General features: G+C 37.5%; 2 protein-coding genes and 1 pseudogene across 5 annotated transcripts in view; 2 read left to right on the top strand and 1 right to left on the bottom strand.

Annotated features, from left to right (window-relative positions):
- WDHD1 (WD repeat and HMG-box DNA binding protein 1) overlaps window positions 1-6,547 on the bottom strand; it is a 69,427-nt gene extending 62,880 nt beyond the window's left edge. For all 3 annotated transcript variants that reach the window (XM_067735065.1, XM_067735053.1, XM_067735060.1), the window contains exons 1-3: window positions 6,423-6,547; window positions 6,098-6,190; window positions 502-613 (exon numbers count right to left, since the gene is read on the bottom strand). In XM_067735065.1, coding sequence (XP_067591166.1) covers window positions 502-613; window positions 6,098-6,174 — 189 coding nt within the window. In that variant the 5' untranslated portion in view covers window positions 6,175-6,190; window positions 6,423-6,547. The remainder of the gene's footprint in view (window positions 1-501; window positions 614-6,097; window positions 6,191-6,422) is intronic.
- On the top strand, window positions 1,164-2,423 carry LOC137206862 (Krueppel-like factor 17; annotated as a pseudogene).
- A 28-nt stretch (window positions 6,548-6,575) lies between the features above and the next one.
- Window positions 6,576-25,634, top strand: SOCS4 (suppressor of cytokine signaling 4). 2 transcript variants are annotated; one of them, XM_067735084.1, is made up of 3 exons: window positions 6,576-6,885; window positions 19,012-19,123; window positions 19,301-25,634. In XM_067735084.1, the coding sequence occupies exon 3, from the start codon at window positions 19,393-19,395 to the stop codon at window positions 20,713-20,715; it is 1,323 nt and encodes a 440-aa protein (XP_067591185.1). In that variant the 5' UTR covers window positions 6,576-6,885; window positions 19,012-19,123; window positions 19,301-19,392; the 3' UTR covers window positions 20,716-25,634. The 2 variants fall into 2 exon arrangements, with proteins under 2 accessions (XP_067591185.1, XP_067591174.1); XM_067735073.1 differs by lacking the exon at window positions 19,012-19,123 and having other exon boundaries at window positions 6,578-6,885.
- Window positions 25,635-25,860: the final 226 nt, after the last annotated feature.

Here is a 25,860-nt window from a genome sequence, read left to right as displayed (position 1 = left end):
TAGTTAGTTTGCAAAGTCCTTCTGAAAACATATCTCCATTCTCCAAGTACATCTCATTCTTATATTTACTTTACATAAAACATTAGAAATGTGAAATAAGTATATATCTTGAAAAAGTTAATGAAACAGTCCTTTTTTCCAGTACAATTCCTCATTATCTGAATTAGTGAGCTAAAAATTTGAAACTGCACTGAGTTTTCCTTCAAAGAAAAAAAAAGATACATTTAAATCTCTTAAAAGATAAAGTATAATTTCCTGCATATATTTTAATTGGCTCATCATTACTATCCATTAATCACCTTTAATAAACCATTCAGATTTTACCTGTAAAAGTTTTGGGCAAATTATGGCATTATTACACATTTTTAAATATTATTATTTCATAAGAGAAATGAAAACGTTTATCTATATTCAAAACTTCTATAGAAGTATTTTTCATCCATGTATAAAACATCACATGGCAGTAACACTTCATATCAGTTGCTGTAATTGTTTTAATACCTTCAAAGCACATGAATATGCTTTTTCTCCAACATTAATGGACTTAGGATCATCATCATCCAAGTCTTCCCAAATCCTCACATCACCATCACTTCCACAAGTTACAATACAACTGTGAAGGAAACACACTCGTTAAAAAGTCACCCCGTTTTAGGCTTATTAATTTTTTTGGAATGCTACTTTATCTGTTTTCTAATAAAATCAAGGTATTAGCCAATATGTTTCCTCATTTTACATACATAAACCTCAATAACAAGGACTGTTAACCTCCTATTCTGTAAAATGAAAGGTAAATTTATGCTTCCTACAGTTTCTCCTTGGCATAAAATTCCTTATACATTTGTAACAATGTAAGAAAAATGAATGTAATCTCTGTAACAACAGGGACCAGGTCTACTTTGCTTACCATTGTGTCTCTAGCACAAAGTAGTCTCTAACAAATAGAAGCTTTGATAAATGTTGAATGAATAAATGGATGAATGGAAGAGCTCAATTATCCAAAGGCGATTATTCAAATGGCTATCTGTCAACTCCCAAATTGTTTTCTGAGTGCTTTTCTTCATTCGGTATGTGTCCTCTCTGGGCACATACAAAAGCAAATAAAACACAAAAATAAAATGGTAAATGGTGGAGTCTCGATGTGCAACTGATCCCAGGTTAAGATGGAGCAGGGAGCCAAGGGCCTAAGCCAGTGGCATGTGGCTCTGCACCAGTTCAGAGACCTGCCCACAGCATTCCCACTCAGGATACTGAGAAGTCAATGTCCATCTTGGACGTGTCTTCATCTTCCAGAAGCAGTGGAGTGCACACCTCTTGGAATCATGGCCCATCAGGCATTCAACATGCTCCTCAGTGCACAGAGCCGGAGAGGATCCCCTTGGTCTCTGCTGAGGCACCCAGGCAGAATGCCAGTGAAATGGGGCCACACTTCAGTACATCGCTGCCTGACTACGGTGTGAGCTACTGCCCTCAAGTGACTTTCACTCCTTCCCAGATGATTTACACTCCGGAAATGTCTCCTGCCCAGCCAGGAATGATGATATTCAAGGGGCCCCAGGTGATGCCTTTAGGAGAGCCCAGTATTCCAGGGGTGGCCCCGACCTTTGGTGGGAATCTAAGGATGCCCCCCAATGGGCCACCAGTTCTCACCTGCCAGTGGAATCCCAATGATGTCCCACATCAGAATGTGAACAATGCCTTATTCTGGCCTCCCAACAGTAACTTCTTAACAGAGGCCCTTTAACACCTAAAACGTTATTGGATCCAACCATGCCTTCCACTGAGGCCCCGGCAATGCTCCCCTCTTTGGATCAGATGTTGCCTCCTAGAAACCGCACAACTTTGCGATGCCCCCAGCTGGATCCCCATTATTGCTGGCTTTGGAATCCCAGGGCTCTCTTGTGAGACAGCCAGTCTCCCAGGAAGACCCCTTCCTACCTAAGCAGCCCTTACCTGCTCCACAGAGAGCAGAGCAGTACTCCGGGGCCCAAGAAAGGGCTCCCAGGAGAAGACCCCCAGTTTCAAGGCCTTACCGCTGCGACTATGAGAACTGTGAAAAAGCTTATACTGAGCACTCCCACCTCGTGAGTCACCAACGCAAACACACAGGTGAAAGGCCCTATAAATGCATGTGAGAAGACTGCACTTGGCCCTTCTTCCGTTCCAACGAACTTAGAAGACATACTCGGATACACAGCAAATACCGACGACGTAAATGTGACCAGTGCGGCCGACAATTCATGAGATCTGACCATCTCAGGCAACACCAAAGGACTCGTATGCGGGTGCCAACATCCCCAGACCCACCGGCTGACAGTGGACGTACGGCTGGCTGGTCCTCCTGCTTCTGGTCTTTAGGTCAATCTGCTCTTCCCCTCATTTTGGCTTCTCTGCTCAGATCCTGCCTGCCTCTGACCAGCTAGTCTCTTTGGTAGGTGTAGGCTTTGATGAAGACAGAAAGATTATGAGACAGTGTGGAAGCCCATATGAGCTCTGGACCTAGTCGGGGCTCCTCAAAAACTGTCTTGGGTGTCCTCACATCTCTGGGGCCACCTACTTTTGTGCCAAGTTCAGCCACATGGGAAGATGGAGCAAAGTAGAGATTGGGAGCTTTATAAAAAGCTCTTTATCTTATGGCACTCCCAGCTTGAAACCCTTTAGCCACTCTCCTTTGCCTGCTACATAAAATCCAAGTTCCTTATCTTGGTCTTTGACAGTTTCCAGAGACAGACTATGTTCAAATCCTGAATTTACCACTTACTAGCCATGTGACTTTGGGAAAGGTCTTCGATCATTATGTCAGATTCTCTCTTCTGGTAAAAGAAAAACAGTATTGGACTGTTGTGAACACATCTTATGTACAAAATCAGATTCTCTCCGGCACTCACCAGCCTCATGCCCAGAGTTTGCCTCCTCCCATCATTTGCAGACTTGGATGGAATGCCCCCACTGGACATGGGATCTGGCACCTCAAGTACCCACTAGCAACCCAGGAATGTGGAAGAGTTAGTGCTCCTGGGGTAATATTTAACTAATGGGAGATGGGAGAAATCCAGGATGATAAATTCCCTCTTCTTCCCTCCCTTCCCTGAACTGGTGCAAGACACCATTTCTCCCAGTGGGGAGACCTCCCAAGTAGCCAGTGGACACACCTTCTGTGCCTCTTCCAGGCTTGTCATGAAGCAGACTCAATCTATCACCTGGCATTGCCTCCCATTTTTCCTGAGTCGAGTCCCTTTTCTCACTCTCAATGCTCTGTATTTGTATCACCCAAATAAAACATTGGTACTTAAAAAAAAAAAAAAAAAAAAGGTGGGAGGGAGGGAGACGCAAGAGGGAAGAGCTATGGGAACATATGTATATGTATAACTGATTCACTTTGTTATAAAGCAGAAACTAACACACCATTGTAAAGCAATTATACTCCAATAAAGATGTAAAAAAAAAAAATAAGCTAATGTCATAAGAAAGCACACATACACACACACACACAAAACGAGATTTTCACATTTAAAAAAAAAAAGGGGGGGCTTCCCTGGTGGCGCAGTGGTTGAGAGTCCGCCTGCCGATGCAGGGGACACGGGTTTGTGCCCCAGTCCAGAAGGATCCCACATGCCGCGGAGCGGCTGGGACCGTGAGCCATGGCTGCTGAGCCTGCGCGTCCAGAGCCTGTGCTCTAAAACGGGAGAGGCCCGCGTACCACAAAAAAAAAAAAAAAAAAAAAAGGTAAATGGTGAGACTTCCCTGATGGTCCACTGGGTAAGACTTCGTGCTCCCAATGCAGGGGCCCCAGGTTCAATCCCTGGTCAGGGAACTAGATCCCGCATGCATGCCGCAACTAAAGAGTTCGCATGCTGCAACTAAGAAACCCACAGGCCACAACTAAGAAACCTGCAGGCTGCAACTAAGAGCCCACATGCCACAACAAAGGTCCTGTGTGAAGACCTGGTGCAGCCTAAATAAATAAATAATAATTTTAAAAAGGTAAATGGCAAAGAGAAGCCATATAAAAAACTATGGATGTTCAGAAGACAAAAATTAATTCCCACTTGGAAAATCAGAAGGGTTCATAAGAAAAGTATTTACATTGGGAAATTAAAGGACAGGTAGGACTGGATATGCTGAGATTGGTAAAAAGGACAGTTCCAAACAGACAAAACTACATGAACCAAAATATGAAGTTAGTAAAGCATAGGGGAGTTTACATGGAGCAGGCAGGCCAGGAAATTGAGGGGAAAAAAAGTAGATTGGGGTCATCCTATTTAAGATGACCTTAAGGCCAGAGTAAGGACCTTGGTCTCGGTTCTATAAGAAATAAATAAGAGGACTATAAGTCTCAGTTTGCCCAGGACATTCCTGATTTATGCATCCAGCTGGTTTGGCATTCGTCCTGATTTTTCACTTAAAAACACATTAGTATTAGTTGAATCAAAATTGGTGAGTTTGACAGACTTCTTTGCACTTCCAGCTTCTGTCATGATCTTGTTTGGTAGTATAACATGTGCAATGAATAGTGTTCTCACCTCAACATGTAGGTAAATCTGAAAGACAACCAGTGATAACCCATCTCTCCCTTTCCAACCCTTTCCTGATGTAACATAACACCTCCTTTCAAGGACAATAGGTGTTAACTGATAAAAAACTGGAGTCAGACAAGAGCCGCTAGAAAGAGCAATTTCTTTCCGTCTCCAGTGGTGATGGGAGGAGCATTTCATATCCCCGTCACTACTGGCTATTTGGTGTATCAGCTAGGTGCACCGAGGGAGATGTTACAGGTGCCAGCTGGAGACACCAGCGGGAAATTGCAATGAAATAATAGCGGAATTAATGAGAAACATATGGAAGAATTAGAGTTAAGAAGTCCTTTGAAGGGCTTTTGGAGTAGTCTGAACATTCTTCCTACAATGTTTTGTCATTTACTGTAGGAATAAAAGTAACCACAGGGCTTCCCTGGTGGCGCAGTGGTTGAGAGTCCGCCTGCCGATGCAGGGGACACGGGTCCGTGCCCCGGTCCAGGAAGATCCCACATGCCGCGGAGCGGCTGGGCCCGTGAGCCATGGCCGCTGAGCCTGTGCGTCCAGAGCTCCGCAACGGGAGAGGCCACAACAGTGAGAGGCCCACGTACCGCAAAAAAAAAAAAAAAAAATCAAAAAGGAGTAACTACAGTTCAAGCATTCAATAATGGAGCTGGGTGGCCATTGTGGATACGGTTTTAGACACGTTCCTACATTACTAAGAACTTGAATTTTCTTAACTGTATCATACTCAAGGATACCACCAGCTGTTCTCAAAACAATATCTGAGAGCAGCTGCCAACTGCAACCTTATGGTCTCAAGGTCTCCCCTTATAACTAGGCAACCATATTGGACCCTTACTTAACAAGCACCCTTACTTCTTGCAACTCCAATTATAATTCTCACAAACAACATGTAATTTTGCAGTCTGTGCTGTTATAAGCCTCCCCCATTTTGTAGTCCGACAGAATGCAATTCAAATGCTTCTTTAATCTGTGTCTCCTGGGCTATAGTCCTCAGTTTGGCTCAAATAAAACTCTTTTATATTCCTCGCACAGATTGTTTATTGATTATACCCCTCTAACAGGGACTAGAATAACCCTGAGAAAATATCATCATTTAGGAATCAAGCAGAGGAAATAAATTAGAAAAAAAAGCTGTCAGAAAGTTAAAAACAATTTTAAAAAGAAAAGAGCATCACAAAAGGCAAGGGAGGATAAAATACCAAAAAGTTAGAATGGGCCACTAAATTTGACAAGCAGGCAGCTACCGTTCTGACAAAATAACTGATAATGTGAGATGCAGAAAGGAAGTGAACAAAGGGGAAATGTGGGGGAAAGCTCATATCATTCCAACTCCTCTGGAAGTAAGATTTCACACTCGTTGGCTTTCTTGATATACTAAAACTGCCATGCTGGTCCGAATTAAACAGTAAATCTAAGAACATTTATGTGCCGTTTTAGATATCAACCTTATTTCTATCTGGATGAGTAATTTTAGGCAGAACTGCTTACATGACATACAAGAATAACTTCTAACATTTACACCTGAAACGTTCTTTTTGTTTCTCAAAGTACCTTACCTCCCAGAATCATCAAAACAGACATCTGTGTGTCCCTCTGTGTGCCCATATCTCATCGGCTTCTTTGTAGCAGGCATTTTTTCCTTTACCTATCTGAAAATGTTTTATAAAAGTCAGTATTATTTTAAAGGACAGGAAAGCCGGGGGCTGAACAGGAAGAAGGGAGGTTAGTCTCCTGCGGGACACGCCCTCAGCAGCCCCTTTTCCCCCACCCGAGGGGCACAAACAGGGAATAGGGATGGGTCTGTCCGACACTAAGCCGGGAAGAGGACACGCTTCTCTTCGTTGGGCCGCACGCACGCAGGCAGCGGGAGGGAGCACTCACCGAAGCTCCGCGACTGAGGAAAGGCGACAAGGAGCAGCACCGGTGGAGGAGCAGCACGGGTGCATGGAGCTTCCCGCGCTCGGCGTGCTCCCACACTGCGCCTGCGCCGGCCCGCCCACGCCCGGCGCGGTCCCGACCCAGGGCGCTGGGCGGTGGCGTCAGCTGCGCGCCCGCCGGCAGGGAAAAAGCCGGTTGCTGGGGGAGTGAGGAAGAAAGGGAGGGACCCGAACACGGAAGTGGCGGCAGCGCCGGCGAAGCAGGTGGGGGCGGTGACTGCGACGTCTGAGATGAGAACCCCGCACCGAAGGGTGGGGGCTTGCAGGCAGGCATCAGTCTTAGAGGACCTACATGAGGTGCCGGAGTGGTTGGGTCTCCCTTCTCCAGCTTAGCGAGCACCCAGAGTGATGGCGGTGGTGATGGCGGCAGTTACTCGGACAGCCCCAGTTAAACTGCGCTCCGAGAGGTGAGTGGGGGAAGGGTGGTTGCTGCTTGGCCTTGCCCAGCGGGGTCTGCTTCTACTTTCCGGGCGCTCCTCACAGGCAGCCATATCCGGGTCCCCGTACGGGTCCAGCCCCTCCTTGGGACCCGGCTAGAGAACGAGATGTTTGGGCATGTTCTTTCGAGAAAAGGAAGCTGAGACCCTTCTCAAGCCTTTAATCTTGGCATCCTTGGCGCCTTCATCTTGTCATTTCTATACCGGTAAAGGAAGGAAGACTTAATCTCAGTTCATGGTTCCTGGAGGTCTGGCGTGTACATTAATGCTTACTTTATAGGACATTTTACATATATCCCTTAAGAAGAAAGTAATTCGGGTTTCCCTATTCAAACCCCACCTAAAGTTCACTGAAGTGCATATTTAGATGTAAAAGAAGAGCTAGAACTAAAGTATATTGTTGAATACTTCATTCGATCCTTACAATCTTTGCTAAGGTCTTGGCCATTAAGTTTATGCTTTGCTTGGGTCTTCACGTTCTCCATGTTGGGAGACCTGTCTCTGATGAAAACCTTCACAATGATATTTTTCGTGCTACCCACCTTCTATTCTCAATCGGAACTTGTTTATGACATAAGAGAAACGTTTTTCTGTTGTAGAGTTTTCCCCATTGTTTTTCAGTCTAGTTCCATTGGGAAAACTTGAGAACAGATTTAGACAAACCGTGGTATAGTTCTTACCGTGGTGGCATTGTGAAAGGTGTTGCTTTGAGTACTAGGGCTCCAAATAGGCTTGCTAGACACTGAGGTTTGGTACGTGAATGAAGAGGAAGAGTGGTTGGCTGAAAAAGAACTTGGGATTTGTGGAAAAATAACCAACCTATCCTTGATTTCCCACAAGAGCAAAAGATACCTGAGATGATTCTTTCCGAGTGACTTAATTTTATTTGGATAGCATTCGTTGTTTAGATAGACTGATTTCTAATTTTTTTTAAATCCAATATCACTGGATAGACTGGGGTTCAAGAAGAAGTCCGATAATACATCAAATAAATCATCGTGAGATTTCAGTGTAGTGCTTTTCAGAGCTCAGCATAAGAAGAATCTGCCAATTTGGAACAAGATTTATAGCTATAAAATGCCGTAACTATAAAATATGTTAACACCATGTGACTTCAAAACTATGAATGGTGTTTGCGCTTCTCTCCTTTCACTCTGCTTTAGCAATGAACACATTTGATTCATAGGGTTTTTTGTTTTGTTTGTTTGTTTGTTTTTTTACAAATTTCACATGTATGGAAAGAGCTTGGGCCTTAGAGTTGAACAATCCTAGATTTTAATTTTGACTCTGACAGTTACTCGTGTGACCTTGAATATACTTCTTTACTTTTACTGAATGTCAGATTCCTCATCTCTAAAATGAAGATGACACCTTCTTCCATATATAGAAGACACTCATGGATGTATAAAACTAATTGTCTTGTGTTATTAATGGGGTACTTTGGGTGGGCATTTAATGGTTTCATTTAAAATGGAGTTGTTTGAATCATTATCCATTAAATTTTTTCAACTGTTAAAAGATGTATTCTTGCTTTTGCCAGTATGTTTTCACATGTCCATTTCTATTTCAGTCAGATTTTAAAAAGACAAATTTTAAAGTCCTCAGTGAATTCACAATCTTGGTGAGGGAAACAGACATTCAAATAATATGTACAAGACTAATAGTGTGGTAATGAAATGTGTAACTTAAATCTTAAATTGCCTGGTTATTTAAGATAATATAGCTTTTAAAAAGAAACCAGTGTAGCTGTCCGTCACCAATGTGGGTGTCAGGTGCATGTCTCATAGGAGTGGATAGCTGAATGAACTCACTGAAAATCATGCCAAGGTCGCAGCTTCGATTGCAGTGAAGGTTAGTTACCATTTCTCTGTTGTGACCATTCATAGTACCCTTAGGCTCACAAATATTGTTGTTCTCAAGGACAATAGGGTGAGAAAGCATGAATATATTACCGTTCTACTTGTGGCAGTATTATCTATAAATGTCATATAATCTTAGTTTATCCAGGAGGCATATCAGTATTGCCTTATGAGAGGAGTTTTTAAATTCCTTTTTAATAAAATATGTATTGATATTTGATGTAAAAATTATTAATCCTATGAAACATAAGGCTAGAAGAAGAGAGTAATAACAAAACTGAGAACAGAGTATTGAAAAAAAAACATTGAAGGCAGTTTAGAAATATGAAGATTTTTATATCTCTGAAAGTGTCCTGAATCTTACCAGCCTATTTAATTTATTTTGGGGGTAAATAATACTTGTGCATGTATAAACTTTCTAAGGTGTAAAAGGGAATACAGGAAAGTCCTACTCTCAACCTACCCAGTTCCGCTGGCCAAAGACGGCTAATATTTGACTGTTGTGTTGTTACAGTGGCAGTGGATCCTTACTACGGCGAGACAGATATAATCATTGTTTTATGAATGAAAAAAACCAAGGCTCAGAAAGGTTGTGAGTTGTCCAAGGTCACACACCTAACCAACTGTCTGAACTAGAAATAGAACCCAGGTCTATTAACTTCTGATCCAAGTAGTCTACCATACTGCCTCTCCAAGTCATAACTGTTGCCATAAAACTTAGAATTTAGTTTTATCAGAACATGAAAACAATTTTATTTAATTCTAGAATAACATTATACTAGTTTGTAGGTAAAACTTGTTACCCAAGCTTAAATGTAAGCAGACGTAGTTATCATAAAGCAATGAAAAGAATAATCTATGATCGTTTTTTTTAAAAAAAAAACTTTGCCTACTATTACTGTTGAAACCTGTTTATTTACTAAGTTAGCTTGTAAGAAATTACAAACTTTTTATAATTAAGTTTGGTTATTTACACCCATACTACTTTTCAAGAATTTAAAGCTTAAAAACACTTTTTAAAAGAGCATGTTTAGTATCAGGAGTAATAGAAAGTGCTTTATGATATCTCACAAATGCCAAAGCATCCTCAGCCTCAGGCTTTTGAGATGTTTTTGTCTGGATTTGCTAGCCTTATATGTAGCCTTTGTTTCCTTTCATTCTTTTTCCTTAATTTTGCCACTTTCCCATCTCTCATTTTTAGAAATTAGCTTATTCTACATGGAAGGTTCTGAGAAGACAACGTATTACAGAACGTAGTATGTATTCTCATTAAGCTCAATGTATGCTGTTTTCATAGATTTTAATCCTGGCAGGAAAAACATGGGGCAGCTGACGGTATCCAGATTTAACAATGTGAACACTGAAGCTAAATGAGATTCTAAAAGTCAGGAGAGATAGCTAGTAAGTGACAAAGTCTAAATTTTAGATCATGTTTGATGATTTAGCAACTCATGCTGTTGTTTCATCTGCACCATGCTTCATTTTTAAATATGGTATAGTGAAAAACTAGATTGTTAATTTTTTATAGATCTTTATAACTTAAAAATTTCCTCTTTAGACTAAATTGTACTCATAGGAAGAAAGACTACAAGGAAATTGGCCAAAATGTCTAAATTGAGTGCCTCTAGGTAATTGAATTACAGGTTTTTTCCCTCCTTTTTGAACTTTTCTGAATGCTCCATATATTTTATAATGAGCATATATTATTTTTATAATTAAAAAATTACAAATTGAAAGGAAGAAGTACATCTGTACAATCCAATTTATTCTCTAAGAGTCACAATTGAATATCTTAAATATTCTGGTTTCTAAGATTCTGTTAAGGTTCTTGCGCTTTTAATTTTTAAAAAAATTTTTTAAAATAAATTTATTTATTTTATTTTTATTTTTGGCTGCGTTGTGTCTTCATTGCTGTGGACAGGCTTTCTCTAGTTGCAGCGAGCGGGGGCTACTCTTCATTGTGGTGCATGGGCTTCTCATTGCGGTGGCTTCTCTTGTTGCGGAGCACAGGCTCTAGGTGGGCGGGCTTCGGTAGTTGTGGCTCGTGGGCTCTAGAGTGCAGGTTCAATAGTTGTGGTACATGGGCTTAGTTGCTCTGCGGCAGATGGGATCTTCCCGGACCAGGGCTCGAACCCGTGTCCCGTGCATTGGCAGATGGATTCTTAACCACTGTGCTACCAGGGAAGTCCTGGTTCTTGCACTTTTAGAAGTTTATAGTGCCAGCTCTTAGTTTTCTGTTCCCTCTTCACACTAAATTAACCCTCTTCAGTGACAGGTCCTGGACATTCCTCTTAATCTTTAGCTAGCATGCTCAAGGAATGTACACTTATTTTAATGTTAGCCCAAGTTAATGTTTCTCCCACAGTTTCTTCCACAAAACGGCTCTATGATGAGTTAAATAAAGGAAACTGTGGCTTAAGCAGGTTTCTTAACTGAAGGACCTCTTGGAACCTTTTGCTGAAGGTGCCTTGTAATCTTTCAGGGGGGAAGTGATTCCCAAACTTGTTTAATAAGGAAACCTCTGTTTCTCTAGAACATGTATATATTAACATCTTTTAGCACTAGTGTACACAGGAGTTCAGATTGGGGGACACTGACTTAAGCAAAATATAATTAGGAAAGTAAGTGGAGAAAGTTTGGAGAAGGGAAGGAAGGGTGTAGTGGTGCTAATCAGTGTGTGTGTGTGTGTGTGTGTGTGTGTGTGTGTGTGTGTGTGTGTGTGTGTGTGTTGGTAGCATGAAAAAGGAGATATTTTAAAATATTTACTGGAAAATGAACCTGTATTGCTTTCGTAATGAGAAAAAAACACTTTATACTTCAAAGATGTTTCTCATTTGAACAAACCCATTTTTTATGTTTTTTTATTAACATTCCAAGGAATTTACCTCTCTTGTACTATCCAGTATATTCCATTCATGGACTCTTAAGTGTTCCCATAGAATCCAACTCAAATATTAGGCTATGATCAAACATCAAGGGCTCTAACCCACAGAATCCAATTCAAATAACATGGACTGTGATCAGAATGCATTCAAGGAGTTTTGGGGACACATAATGGCAGGTAAACTTTGGAATCATAGATTTGATAAGGTAGTTCCCAGGGTTAAATAACTACCAGAATAATAAGTTATTTGTGAATTCTTTGTAGTATAGTAAATTATTCTTTATAACATCAAATTTAATATTTACATGAATTCTGGCCTTAGGTAGACATCAGCATTGTAGACACAGTAGTTCAATGAATGATTAATATGTACAATAATGCTCTGTTATCCAACATCATAGAGATACAATGCAGTTTCTAGATGAATGAAGTTTAACCCTTTAATTACTGGCTTTTAAAAAAGTTTTCAAGGAATTTGAATTAAAATCACCTTCCCAACCTTATTCAAGAGTACTAACTAAATGTTATTTAAATCTGTTGTTAGCATAGAAGGGTCACATTGGGTATTAATTCGTTTATCACTGTTCAGTGCAATTGATTATAGAACCTGGGGTCAAATGGCTAGTGAATCTGAGAACTTGATTTTTTGAAAAAGGTTTAAATAAACTTGCTTTAGACGTTTGCCTCTTGCTCATTAAGAAATAACAATAAAAAAAAGTCACTGTGTATTCCCCAGGGCATTGTAACTTAGATGCCTTCATAAAAAATTAATTATTGAATCAAGAGTCAAAGCACTTTCTCCCAAGTGATTCTTTCACCTTCTTTAAAAAAAAAAAAAAAAAAAAAAGCTTCTTTGCAGTTACTAACAAAGATTGTTGATTTGTGAACATTTTTCAAAGTATCATCGTTGATTTCTATACTACATAAAGTTGGTATTAAAGTCACTTTTTTTCCATTTTGTATCTCATCTTCTACTTCATTTCTATGAAGTTTGTATAAAATTCCAACGATTAATGATAGGGTATTTGAAAGGACTCATTCAGATTCAGAACCTTACACTTTTTTTTTTAACATTCAGATTTTACATGTATAGGCAAGACACCAAAAGCACTTTTTTAAAACTCATTTTTAGTCTTTAAAAATAAAAAAATTTTTTCACTAAAAGTAATGTTAACACATTGTAAAGCAATTATACGCCAATAAAGATGTTTAAAAAATTAATAATGTTATTTTTATTGAGAGAAATGTGATTGAATTTTTTTAATTTTATGAATTTTGATTTAATGCAACTTTTGGAAGAGATTAGAAGATCTTTTGCCATCTGTTTAAAGTGTAAAGATGCGAGAGTTATATACATGATGCATTTTTATCATTATTGTAATAAAATCATGGGATAGTGAAGGAAATTCTGAATATCTTTTTTTCTAAAAAGATCTCACCATAGCATAAGTTTTTTTTTAAGTTACCTGAACCATGAAGAGACCAGTTAAATGTTTTGTTTTGCCTTTTTTCTTAATGTATCTGCTAAGTAGCTTCTCAGAGCCAATTATTATCCCAATAAAGGTCATCAAACTTAGAACACTTGTCATTTTGTAAAAGAAAAATACATAACTTGTCTTAAAATTTCAGCAACTTAAGTACTTTGCCCTGAAATAACTAGCAAACCTCGTGTGTTATAAAATTTCTGTGATTGTGTCTATTTACAAAGTATTGTAAAGATTCTCTTACCTAGGATAATATAATCCACAAATGTATTCCAGCAACATGGAATCAGTTGCGGTGCACTAAAAGGGCACAAAGAAATGGAGAGGGTTGCCATCAAGTCCTTAGCTTTTTGGAGCTCCCACTCTTCCCTCAGGAATAGCACCTCATCAGACAAATAACCATCTCACAATGAGTGATGGGAACATTGTCAATCATATATTCAATATTCATAAATTTTAAGTTTTCTAATTTTTAGGCAAGTATAAATAGAAGTTAAATTTTCTTCCTACTTTGAAGATTACAACATTAAGTGACATTCTGGCCCATATAGTGATACGGTATATTTTACCAAATATATATATATAAATTTTTTTTTTTTTTTTTTTTTTTGCCGTACGCGGGCCTCTCACTGTTGTAGCCTCTCCCGCTGCGGAGCACAGGCTCCGGACGCGCAGGCTCAGTGGCCATGGTTCACGGGCCCAGCCACTCCGCGGCATGCGGGACCCTCCCGGACCAGGGCACAAACCCGCATCCCCCGTATCGGCAGGCGGACTCCCAACCACCGCGCCACCAGGGGAGCTCCACCAAATATATTTTTTACCATAACAATTTATAAAAGTGGGACTTCTGAAGCATGAACTCAGTTTTCTATCACAAGAATGCTATGTAAAATTTATATAAGGCTGTAGTTCTTAGATACAAAAAGATAACCAGTCAAAAGAAGATTTTCTATGCATTAACTCTTTAAGTATAGGTAAATGTGTGGAAAATTCATCTAGGGCAATGGCATTTTTTGCTTTATTTTATGGATCCCTGCAGCATTAGCATACGTAAGAACAATTAACCTAAAATCCAGAGGTACTTGATGGATTGCTACCTATTATGTACAAGTTGGTAAGCCTTGCTAAAGTAAATCTGTTATGTTAGCATGTAAACTTGTATAGAGTAAGGCTGGAAATCAGTTCTCTGAGGGAAAATGTCAAATTGTTCTGTAGCTTCATGGTCTGTTGAGTTTCAGCTGTATTTAGTGTATTGATCCTTTTTCATTTTGAAACATTAGTTATCATCCTGAAAATTATATTTGCTCATAAATTTTATAGTTAGCATGGGCTAGAGACAGAGGTATTTCTGTGATTTTTTCCTTTATGAACCATTTCTATAAAACTGGCTTGGGCGCTATGATAAAACATATGTAATATCTGTTTCTTTTTTTAAAAAAGAAAAAATATGTTAAACTTTATTTTATACTTGGTACATTTAGAATCTGAGCTAGGTATATACTTCACATACATTATTTCATTTAATTCCCACCAGCCTAATGAAATAGATAGCATCAGTAACCTCCATTTTACAGATGAAGAAACTGAGCTTTCAAGGTCATATGGCTAGTACAAAATAAACTGGGCTCAAACCATATTTCTAATGTCTGCCATCATTGTGCTATGGAACTGCATCCTTGTCATGTACATGTATAGAGATACTGAAAATGTTATAACGGTTACTGCTGGGTGGTAGGATTATGGATAGTTTTTACTTTTTTCTTCATAACTTTAAGTTTGAATTTTTCACAGTGAGTATAAAGTACTGTTATTTTTATTTATGGTCATCAAAATGATATGTGTACATAGGTTCAAGTTAAATTAAGCTGAAAAGCTTAGATAAGCTAAGTAATGCCGCATTCCTCTCCTACCCATCTCAAAGGCTTCTACTTTCATAATTTGTCTTTCTGGTATTTATCTTCACATTTCTAAATCATATGCTTATACTTCTCTCTTGATGCATCAATTATTAGACATTATTGGTTGAGTTCCTCTTCTGATAGATGAGGATTTACCTCTCTTTTAGCCTCCTTACTCTCTTTCTATTCTCTTACTACACAAAGAGCCTTACGTCCTTATGTGGTTATACGAACTAGTTGCTCTCCAGCAGCGCCAAACACCCTGTTGTCTGGAAACTTCCCTTCTTAAGCATCCCAGGAATTCACATTTCCTTTCTCATATGTTAAATACCTTGTTTCCTATGTTATGCCATTTGTTTTAGGTTTACACTCTTATTTTAGAAGAGCACATCCTCCAATATGAGGTAAAATTGTTGTTACTTTCATGTCTGAAAATTTCTTTATTTTATCCTATTTGATTGATTGTTAGGCTGGTTATCTTCAAGGTTGGAAACTATCCTCTAGCTTCCACTGTTACTGTTGAGAAAACAGATGTTATTTTATTTACAGTCCTTTGTGACTTTTTTCCCTCAGGAAGCCTTTTTTCTTTTTTTGGCTGGGTTACATACATAAATCGATTGATTGAACACTTAACATGAGGTCTACTCTCTTTAACAGATTTATAAGCATACAATACTTAGAGTATTGTTGTCTATAAGGTAGGAAGACTTCGGTATCACCTCTTTATCTCTAGGGTTCTAACATTTTAGAATAATGTAACTTGGTGTGTATTTTCCCTTGTGCGGGGCACTCATTGTGCTCCTTCTGTATGGAGACTCATGTCCTTCAGTTCTGGGAAATTTTCTAATATATTTTCTTTTATAATTTCCCTCTCCATTTTGGTATTTTCTGTGAAGTCTGTATTGATCCTCTAATTTTCTTGTCTTCTCTGTCTAGTTAACCATTTTTTTCCTCTTTCCTATTATTTCCTCAGCTTACCTCCAACTTTCCTATTGAATATTTTTTTTCCTGCAATCATGGTTTTAATTTCCAAATTTTTCTTATTCTCTGATAGTCCCTACCTCATTTTATTCATTGGTATAATATATTCTTTTAACTTGGAAGAGATCTATTTTATTACCTGCTGCTTTCATGGTTACTTTTTTCTCCAAGTTCTTTGTTTTATTCGCTTGTTTATTTTAGAGGCTTTCCTCAAAAGTCTGGTGACATGCCATATTCTAGAGTAAATGAAGCACAGCAGTGCTGCCTGAAAGCACTATGTAAGTAGGCTGGGCTTATGGATGGATGAGCTTCACAGCATGCTTGGGTGGCCCTCCAGCTTCTTATTGGAAGATTTCCAGTTATCAGCATCTATAGGTCTTTTCTCTTTGGCCATTCTGTTTCTCCAGCATAGTATCTTCCAGTCTCCTATTAGGAGGTGTAAGTTTGGCTGCTGGAGTTCTAGAAGCTGGATGGAAGAAGGAAGCAGGGAATTTTCTTTCTGATTTTAGTCCCAAGCCTCCCATCTATCCTCACCATGCCTAGTATCCAAAGTCCTGAGCCTCTCTGGTTCAGCTTCTCCAAATAATATTGATAAATTTCCCATCTCCTCTAAGTATGAGAGTAACAACCAGAGACATCTAACTGCACATATGCAAATTTTCAACCTACCTCCCCATTTTCTGCCCTGTTCTCCATCCATACTTTCTGTAGCACCTCGTACCTCTGGGTGTCCTGGACTTTGCCTGCTCTGTTGGCTTGCTTCTCATCAACGTTGCCTTTGTGCCTGGTGTCACCTTCCTCTCCACTGCTGAGTCAGTCATTGCTCCTCTGTTCATTTTCTGTCCTTGTATTTTGTCACTCAGGTTATGGATATCTGCTAGTTTCATTGAAGATGAGGTTTGTTTTTATTTCTCATTTTCCCTTGTTTTGGGCTGACTTCTGAGAGAAAGATGGAGCAAAAAGATTTTCACATAGCTATTTTAAACTGGATCATTATTTCTTTTATAATTAGAGAAAAACAAAACTATTTTCTTTTTGAGAGGAAATCAAGTTATACTACTCATTAAGAAATTTAATATGGAATGCAGCAATTATAACTAAAGGAAGCATTGGAATCACTAAAACAGTTTATAGGAGACTTGGTTGTTTTTGAAGGCAGAGAGAAGTTAAGAGCTAGCAATGGAAGCAGGCCCTGGTAAAGGTGGGAATGTCATCAAGAGCAGAGGTACGGGGTGGGATAGGGAGGGTGGAGGGAGACGCAAGAGGGAGGATACATGGGGATATATGTATATGTATAGCTGATTCACTTTGTTATCCAGCAGAAACTAACACACTACTGTAAAGCAATTACATTCCAATAAAGATGTTTTTAAAAAAGAGAGAGAGAGCAGAGGTACAGACTTAGCTTTGATATAGAAATAAAGGAAGATGAAGATGCTCACACCCAGTGGAGTAAAGTTGATCATAGAGTTAATAATCTGCTACTTTCATATTTTTAAAGTAAATAAAAACACCAGGTATTTTAAACCTTACATGATAACTTTTCACATTATTATGCTGAATAAAAAAGTTGAAAGTATGTAGTGTTAACAAAAAAATATCTGCTTGGGGCTCCTTTTTAATTTTTTATTTGAAAAATACAAGTGTAAGCTGTTAGTAACTAGTGTCTCTTCTGATCACTGACTCTTCATATACTTCAGCCTACTTTGTATCTTCTGCCTGTTTATTTTTGTTCAGTGGAATTTAGTCAATGAACAACCAAAGCATGCTGTTGAATATAATTTTGGTATACTAAGTGATGATGTTTCTTTCAAATTTAGATTTTCAAATATTTTTTCCCTGTGGATTTTAAATTATTACGTACCAGTGAGCTCACTAAATCAAAGTAATACGTATAATCACCCGATGCTATTCATTGTTTAGTAATGGGGTACTTTATATGGCAAGCCTGTGTCATTAGTTCACACTTTTAAGCACTTCCCAATTATATTTGCCTCTGCAGATGCTTGTTTCAAACCCTACTGCCATGAAAATAGATTCACATAGTTCTAAACATTTACTTGACTGTTGGGATTGTTAATGTTCCTCTGATATAATCAGAAGCTTAATCATGATCAGAATGTTGAGTACAACTGATTTTCTCAGTCTCAAAATTCAACTTTCATTTGTAAAATATTTGAGATTATAGAATCCCTCCCCCCAATTCTGGGCTTAAATCTTTTTCCATCTAAGAATAGTTAAGTAGTTTCTACCTATGACCAATCATTACTATTAGTCTTAATAAAACTTTATTTACATTATAAATTCTAGTATAGCTAGCCAATTTCATAGGAAAGGCATTGCCCTATAGAACTTTATCTGCTTGTTTTTTGAAATTATCAAGAAGAATAGGACTTTCCTGGTGGCGCAGTGGTTGAGAGTCTGCCTGCCGATGCAGGGGACGCGGGTTCGTGCCCCGATCCGGGAGGATCCCACATGCCGCGGAGCGTCTAGGCCCGTGAGCCATGGCCGGTGAGCCTGCGCGTCCGGAGCCTGTGCTCTGCAGTGGGAGAAGCCACAGCGGTAAGAGGCCCGCGTACCGCAAAAAAAAAAAAAAAAAAGAATATAAGGAAGTGTATGTGTGTATAAAATAACAAATTTTTATCCAATTCCAAATTTTCTACAAACTGCCTAGACTGATAGTGAAGTTGACCAGATATTTAAATGAGTTGACAAAAATTGCATTGGGAATTCTTGCATGACATTCCTAGTATTCAGTGATGATTATTTATTTAATAAATTCTTAACAGCTTTTATAACTTAAAACTGTTCATATTTTCAATCAATAGGAAAGAAAACAGAGAGAAGGAGGGTAGTGGTCATCATACACCAGCTCATAGGTTTCTCATCTCTTAACAAAGAATTTCTTGGTCTGCTGTGAAATTAAAAAATAAGGGGAGGAGAGATGGGCATAAGATGTACCTCAAAACCGGAAATTGTTCATATTTCAGATGTATATTTTGGCTGAGAGGATGCTTAGCTTTTTTGATTCACATCGAAACTAGCTGTGGGAAAGGAACTCAGATTCTTGACTCCATGGCACTATGGAATTATTAGCATAAGGTAAAGTAGTTTATTTAGGTGGGAACAAAATATCTTGGAACTGCCTTCCAACATTTCTAATAGTTTGTTTTTAATGTATTATCCTTTTTCATCTTTTCATCTTATGTATAATTGGGGTTTGATATATAATCTATACAATGTTAATGACAAACGATTAATGATCTTTTTCTTCCTTAGATATATCCAGAAAGTGCCCAGAAGAAACATTCTACCGGAAAAACTGAAAGAGCAGTATTTATAACACTGGAATTTGTGGACAGTTTGTTAAAATGGCAGAAAATAGTGAAAGTAATAGTAAAAATGTAGATGTAAGGCCCAAAACTAGTCGGAGTCGAAGTGCTGACAGAAAGGATGGTTATGTATGGAGTGGAAAGAAGTTATCTTGGTCAAAAAAGAGTGAAAGTTGTTCAGATGCTGAAACAGTGAGTGCTATAGAGAAAACTGAAGTTCCTTTAAGGAGCCAAGAAAGGAAGCACAGCTGTTCATCTATCGAGTTGGATTTAGATCATTCCTGTGGGCATAGATTTTTAGGCCGATCTCTTAAACAGAAGCTGCAAGATGCTGTGGGGCAGTGTTTTCCAATAAAGAATTGTAGTAGTCGGCACTCTTCAGGGCTTCCGTCTAAAAGAAAAATTCATATCAGTGAACTCATGTTAGATAAGTGTCCTTTCCCACCTCGATCAGATTTAGCCTTTAGGTGGCATTTTATTAAACGACACACTGCTCCTATAAGTCCCAAATCAGATGAATGGGTAAGCACAGACTTGTCTCAGACTGAATTGAGGGATGGTCAACTAAAACAACGAAGAAACATGGAAGAGGTCAACTGCTTCTCACATACCAGTGTTCAGCCCTGTGTCATAACCAATAACGATTCTTCGGGTAGAGGTGGTCCTGGGACTGGCTCTATAATGAACCTGGCTTCAAATAACAGTATAGAAGATAGTGATATGGATTCAGATGATGAAATTATAACACTTTGCACAAGTTCCAGGAAAAGAAACAAACCCAAATGGGAAATTGATGAAGAAACCCTGCAACTGGAAACACCTCCTAAGTACCATACCCAGATTGATTATGTCCACTGTCTTGTACCAGACCTCCTTCAGATCAATAATAATCCATGTTACTGGGGCGTTATGGATAAATATGCAGCTGAAGCTCTACTAGAAGGAAAACCAGAGGGTACCTTTTTACTGCGAGATTCAGCACAGGAAGACTATTTATTCTCCGTTAGTTTTAGACGCTATAGTCGTTCTCTTCATGCTAGAATTGAACAGTGGAATCACAACTTTAGCTTTGATGCACATGATCCTTGTGTCTTCCATTCTCCTGACATAACTGGGCTCCTAGAGCATTATAAGGACCCGAGTGCCTGTATGTTCTTTGAACCACTTTTATCCACTCCTTTAATTCGGACTTTCCCCTTTCCCCTGCAGCATATATGCAGAACAGTTATTTGTAACTGTACAACTTATGATGGCATTGATGCCCTTCCAATTCCTTCTTCCATGAAATTATATCTGAAAGAATATCACTATAAATCAAAAGTTAGAGTACTCAGGATTGATGCACCAGAACAGCAATGCTAGGAAAAGGGTAGGAACACAGGAGTGATTATATACATATTTTCATTTAATATTTTATTTTTCTTATTATGCCACTTTGAATTTTTCTACAGGGGCAGTTAAAGTCCAAAATAAACTTATGCCCTAAATTTTACTTCCAGATCAGTTTATTTTTCTTAGGATACAATAATTGTTTAACAATAATAATTGTTTAATAATTGTTACACACTAGGAGTTAATGGATATTTTTGACGAGGTGTTTGGTTTTTGTTTTTACCATGTAGATTGCATACTTAATTTTTTTCTTTTCTTAACTGTAATTTGCATATGATCCAGGGATATTTGAAGTTTGGTAGGCATTGCAAACACAGTTAAATAATCTGTATTTCATACTTTTCTTTAAAAGTAATCCTGTCCTTTCTTACATATAAAATGCTTTGTTAACCTATGCCATTGGCATTCCTATACATAGGATACAGTTTCCCCATCATCCTTTTCATTTGGTTTAAAAGTCTTCAGTAAAGCTGAGTGTGTTGTCATTTACAATCCATACTAATGTAATTGACTTCTATAATTTACTAATAGGGATGTTAAAGGTTAGCAAAATGGCTTAAAATCAAACTTAATGTGTTTTAATTTTAAATATTAACTGTAAAGCAGAATTACTAAATTTGATTAATCAGGTCGGTAAGAATCAAATGAGGACATGATATTTTGGGGGTGAATTTATTCTTCTATAATGTGGCATGGTCATTTATTATTCCTTGAGTAGATCTTTCTCTCAAACTAGGAAGAGTTACCATCTTCAGAACATAAGTATTGTTCCTTTCTCACTGGAAGCTTTAAAAATAATGGTAACACTATTAGTAACTAGTAGTTACTAAAGTAATAAAGCAACTAAGGTTTTTCTGAATTTACTTATGAACTGTTGCTTCTGCTTAGCTCTGTTTTAGAAACTCTGAGCCTGTTAGTTTGGAGAGATGCCACAGTTTATATAAACAGCCACAAATTTCCATTGGTAACCAAAGAGAACTAGGTAGTTTTTCATTATTTTGAATTGAGCTTGAATAAAGATTCAAGAAGTAAACGTGGAGCTCAGTATTCAGGGAGCTTAATAATGGTTTTGATCTTCAGGTTCCAGATAATTATTCCTATTTTCAGAACTAACATGTCTTTAGTATGGCTTCAAAAAGGAAACATTTTGAGAGATACGTGGCTTATGCCATACTGAACAATACTGGGCACCAGGCGTAATATTTTGAATTTAACATCCCCAGAACGGGGAAGTATTTTTAGAAATGTTATATAATAAGATAGATGGAATGATAGCCTACTCTTCTTTTTTAAAGAATCAGTGAATAATAAATATCCTAGACAGTTATTCCTTCTGGTGAGTTGTCTACCCCTTTGTACAAGTTGGCATTTTTAATATCATAGTAACTGATTTCTTGATGCTAGTTTAGCTCTAGTAGGAAGCTGCTTCTACCTGTATTGAAAGAAATTTGACTTAGATTTCCACGTTAGAATAGATGTTTCTTAAGCATCATTGCTTTTGTGTTGAAGTAGCATTTCCCTTTCCTGCAGTTCTGCTGATAACATAAAGATGGCATTTAAAAATAATTGTTTTAAAAAAATAACTTTTTAGCAATTATCACAAAATTAAAATCTGTTACCATTGTCTTCTAACATATTTTTTTCTCAGTGATCTCAAGATTGTCTTGGTTCCAGTGAGGGTTAGCTACTAAAATGGCACCTCTCTTAGCAGTGATGAGGCTCGGGATATCAACACCAGTGTCAGGATAAATATCTCTTCTAAAGATGATATTTCCCTTTTACAAAAGTGGGACAGTCTCATACTACCTCATCTTTATTGTGGCGCTTTTGTAGATCACTGAGAAGCTTATCTTATTTACCAATATAGCACTTCCTAAATGTCCATCTTTGGTGAAAGAAAATTAATAGTATGGTAAGACTCTACCCATAATTATAGTTTTTTATCAGAATTTGATATTGAGACTTTCTGTTTCTATGAAACAATATTGTTTTAAATATTTTTCTTTTAAAAATAACTTTTTATCAATACAGAAGAACCTAAGGAATGACTAGCTAGTGAATATTCTGTTAAAAGGTAATTTTATAAAGAAAAATATTACATTGTCTTTTATAATGGTAAAAATTAGTATTTATATGAAAATCAAGATCTAAGTAGCCTTTCGTATATTCAAACTGGTTGCTTGTGATATATTTTCTCTGGCTTTCTTATTTTTTCACCTTCAAGGTATTGATAGCTGTTAACATTTTCAAAATACTGCCATTTATATAGCCTTGAAGTAGGTGATCTAATGAGAGCAGGAAGGAGACTCATTTACGCTGAAACGGTTTGTATTTTTTCCTTTGGTATTTGCTACAGAAAAGAAATCGGGAAAGTAGAAATGTAAGATTTGAGAAAGGAATTGTTTACCATGAAGGAAAAAGAAGAGTAATAATACATTTTTTAAAGCGTGAAGGAATTGGAATTTAGAAAGGTTTAACCCTTTCTCAGTGACTTGTGGACACATTTGGAAGAGCATTCGGTATTCAGAAACTTAACTCATTAAAAATGTAATTACTGAAATTATGTATAAGTAAATGAGTATAAGTTTTGAAAGGAACAATGTGGGGAGATACAAATGTATCAGGTTGGCCAAAAAGTTCGTTCGGGTTTTTCCGTATATGAAAAACCCGAACGAAATTTTTGGCCAACCCAATAAATTTTGTAACTAAGTTGGACATGGTGAGCGTTTGAAAAGTGTAAATTGCAGGGTTGAGAAAGCATTCAGCATGGTGGGAATGTGTGGCCCTTATTGGTGAGAGAGGATGGGGCTAAAAGAAACAAGATAAAATATTAAAATTAAGACTTTAGGCATTACCTCAGGGGAAAGCCTTGATAGTGAAAGGGGACTACTTGATCACTAATAGCTAGTCTGGACCAGACACTTAAATGTGCTTTGGGAATCATCCTGCCCTAACCAGGAAATAAACTTGACTTTTCTATTTCTCTCTGAAGCTTTCAGGAATACCCCCAAGCCCCCCTCTCCTTTTTTAAGCTACAGCATCTTGATTCATACTATAATTCCTGAAACATGCTGAATGGATTTTTTAGGTTCCTTGAGCATTTTTGTATGAAGAATCATATCTGATCTTTCTATAACCATGCCATTCACTTAAATAATTCACAGAGGGAAGGGTTTAATTTAAAGGAAGACCTAATAGGAAGAAGATTAAAGGAAGCTTTTAGTCAGTCTGTGGCTAGATTTATTGATTTGGTGATCAGACCTGTGTTCCTTCCTGAATGTCAGCTAATGGCAAACTGTGGTCAAAAAAATGGCTTTCAGTTAAAAGTTTTGACTTCTTATTGTAAATAATATAAAGAATGTCTAAGTCATTAGAAATCCTTTTTAGAAAAGTAGAGCAAATGTGGCAAATAGGACTCATATCATTACACAAATTACATTTCTTTTTATAAGAAAAACACAAACCATTATCATTTATTCATGAGCCAAAGCCATTAGGAAGATAAATCAAGTTATCAGCTTCCTGTCTGTCTGAAGTTTGGATCATTTTATAGATCCATGTAATAGAGAGCTTCCTTCCTATGAAACAAAAGCCTTGAGACCTAACTCTTACAAATATACTCTTAGTTTGCATTAAAAGTCTTTTTTGTCACTTTTAGCTATAATCAGAGTCAAATAGGTTATATATTGATTTTGGTAGAGCAAATTTAACAGGAAGTGGACTTAATTATATAATATTCCTGGAGATAACACAAGGGAAACAGTGTTTAAATGTAAAATAGATTGTGTGTTAGGTAATTTAATGCCCAAATGAATAAAAGATTTTAAGTCAAGCAGATTATTGTTTCTACTTTGGAAGAAAATCTTTACAATCTTAGTTTTACATAATCAGTTTTACATCCATTTTTATTTCTAAAGAACAGAAAGCACAAGAGGTTTTCCTTTTTTAATGGTCTACTAGAAATGAGCAACACTACAAGAGTCTGTCTATACTATTCTTAACACATTAGATATTGGAGACAAAATGGAGGTAACTTTTGGAAATGGTTTGGCTTTTAAATAGAAATGTAGACTAAATAGAATAGTAAACTAATGGATATAACCCAATGGAAAGGAATTTAAGGCACATGACTCCTGTTTCAAATAAAGCCAGTCTTTTTAATTTACTTTTTAATTTTGAATAGATTACTCAATCCTAAATCTTTTACTTTCATTTCCTAGCACATAAAATATAGATAATAATACTTGTCTCTTGACTTCCTGAAGGTTAATTCTTCAGTTAAGAGGTGACCCTTGGAGCATACTTGAAAATAATTTCTGTACAGCTGTTAAGTACTAATGTGATGATAGGTTTTCAACGTATTCCCTTAGTGGACCCTGCAGATTCACATTCACTTCTTTTAGCCTGTAATAGGCTTTCTTGACTTGATTTGACAATAAAGATAATGGTACAATTTGAATTTATGGTTTAGACTCTGCAATTAGATGAACAGTTGCAATTTCCTCCTACCCTTAATAAGGTTTGTGTGAAATTGATGTTTGCCTAAGTTATTTTAAAAGTTGATTACATTTGCAGGAAGTAAAGATAATCACTTTTGCCATGGTTATAATCAAATCTAAGCTTTCAGACTTGAGAGTGTAAAACTCAAGGAGATTTACTTATTCTGACTTTGCTAGAATTGGATAAATTCTGTATAAACCAAGTACGCACTCGATATATACTTGAATATACAGAGTTTAAGTAGTAACTTCACAAAGCTATTAGTACTCTTATCAGGCTTATATCCACCCCTTACCCAAAAAGAAGTAGAGTGTTCCCATTTTTATTTCTAATCCTGAAGTTGAATGTTTCTTCTTGGATGTGAGTTCAAATAAATTGATCTGAATAAATTTTCGTTTCTTATTAATTAAAACTTCATATATAAAATCCAAAAGCTTTGTAGTTTTAAAAACATTGTACTGTATGTTACCTGGCACATTCAACTTTATATATGAGAAATTTTAAAATCTGTATTACACATTTTCCTTTCAGTTTTTTGTGTCATTTTGGGTCTTCCAGAAACATGTCAAGATGTGATTAAATGTGCAAGAGATTTATTGGAGGGGGATGGACACC

Source organism: Pseudorca crassidens, chromosome 1, assembly GCF_039906515.1.
Source record: "Pseudorca crassidens isolate mPseCra1 chromosome 1, mPseCra1.hap1, whole genome shotgun sequence".
In the NCBI taxonomy this organism is placed as follows: Eukaryota; Metazoa; Chordata; class Mammalia; order Artiodactyla; family Delphinidae; genus Pseudorca; species Pseudorca crassidens.
Note: the sequence above shows the minus strand (reverse complement) of the source record. Positions and strands in the feature narration are given on the sequence as shown.

Coding starts and splice junctions, on each gene's coding strand:
- SOCS4 (XM_067735084.1), top strand. CDS start 19,393: ATGGCAGAAAATAGTGAAAGTAATAGTAAAAATGTAGATGTAAGGCCC.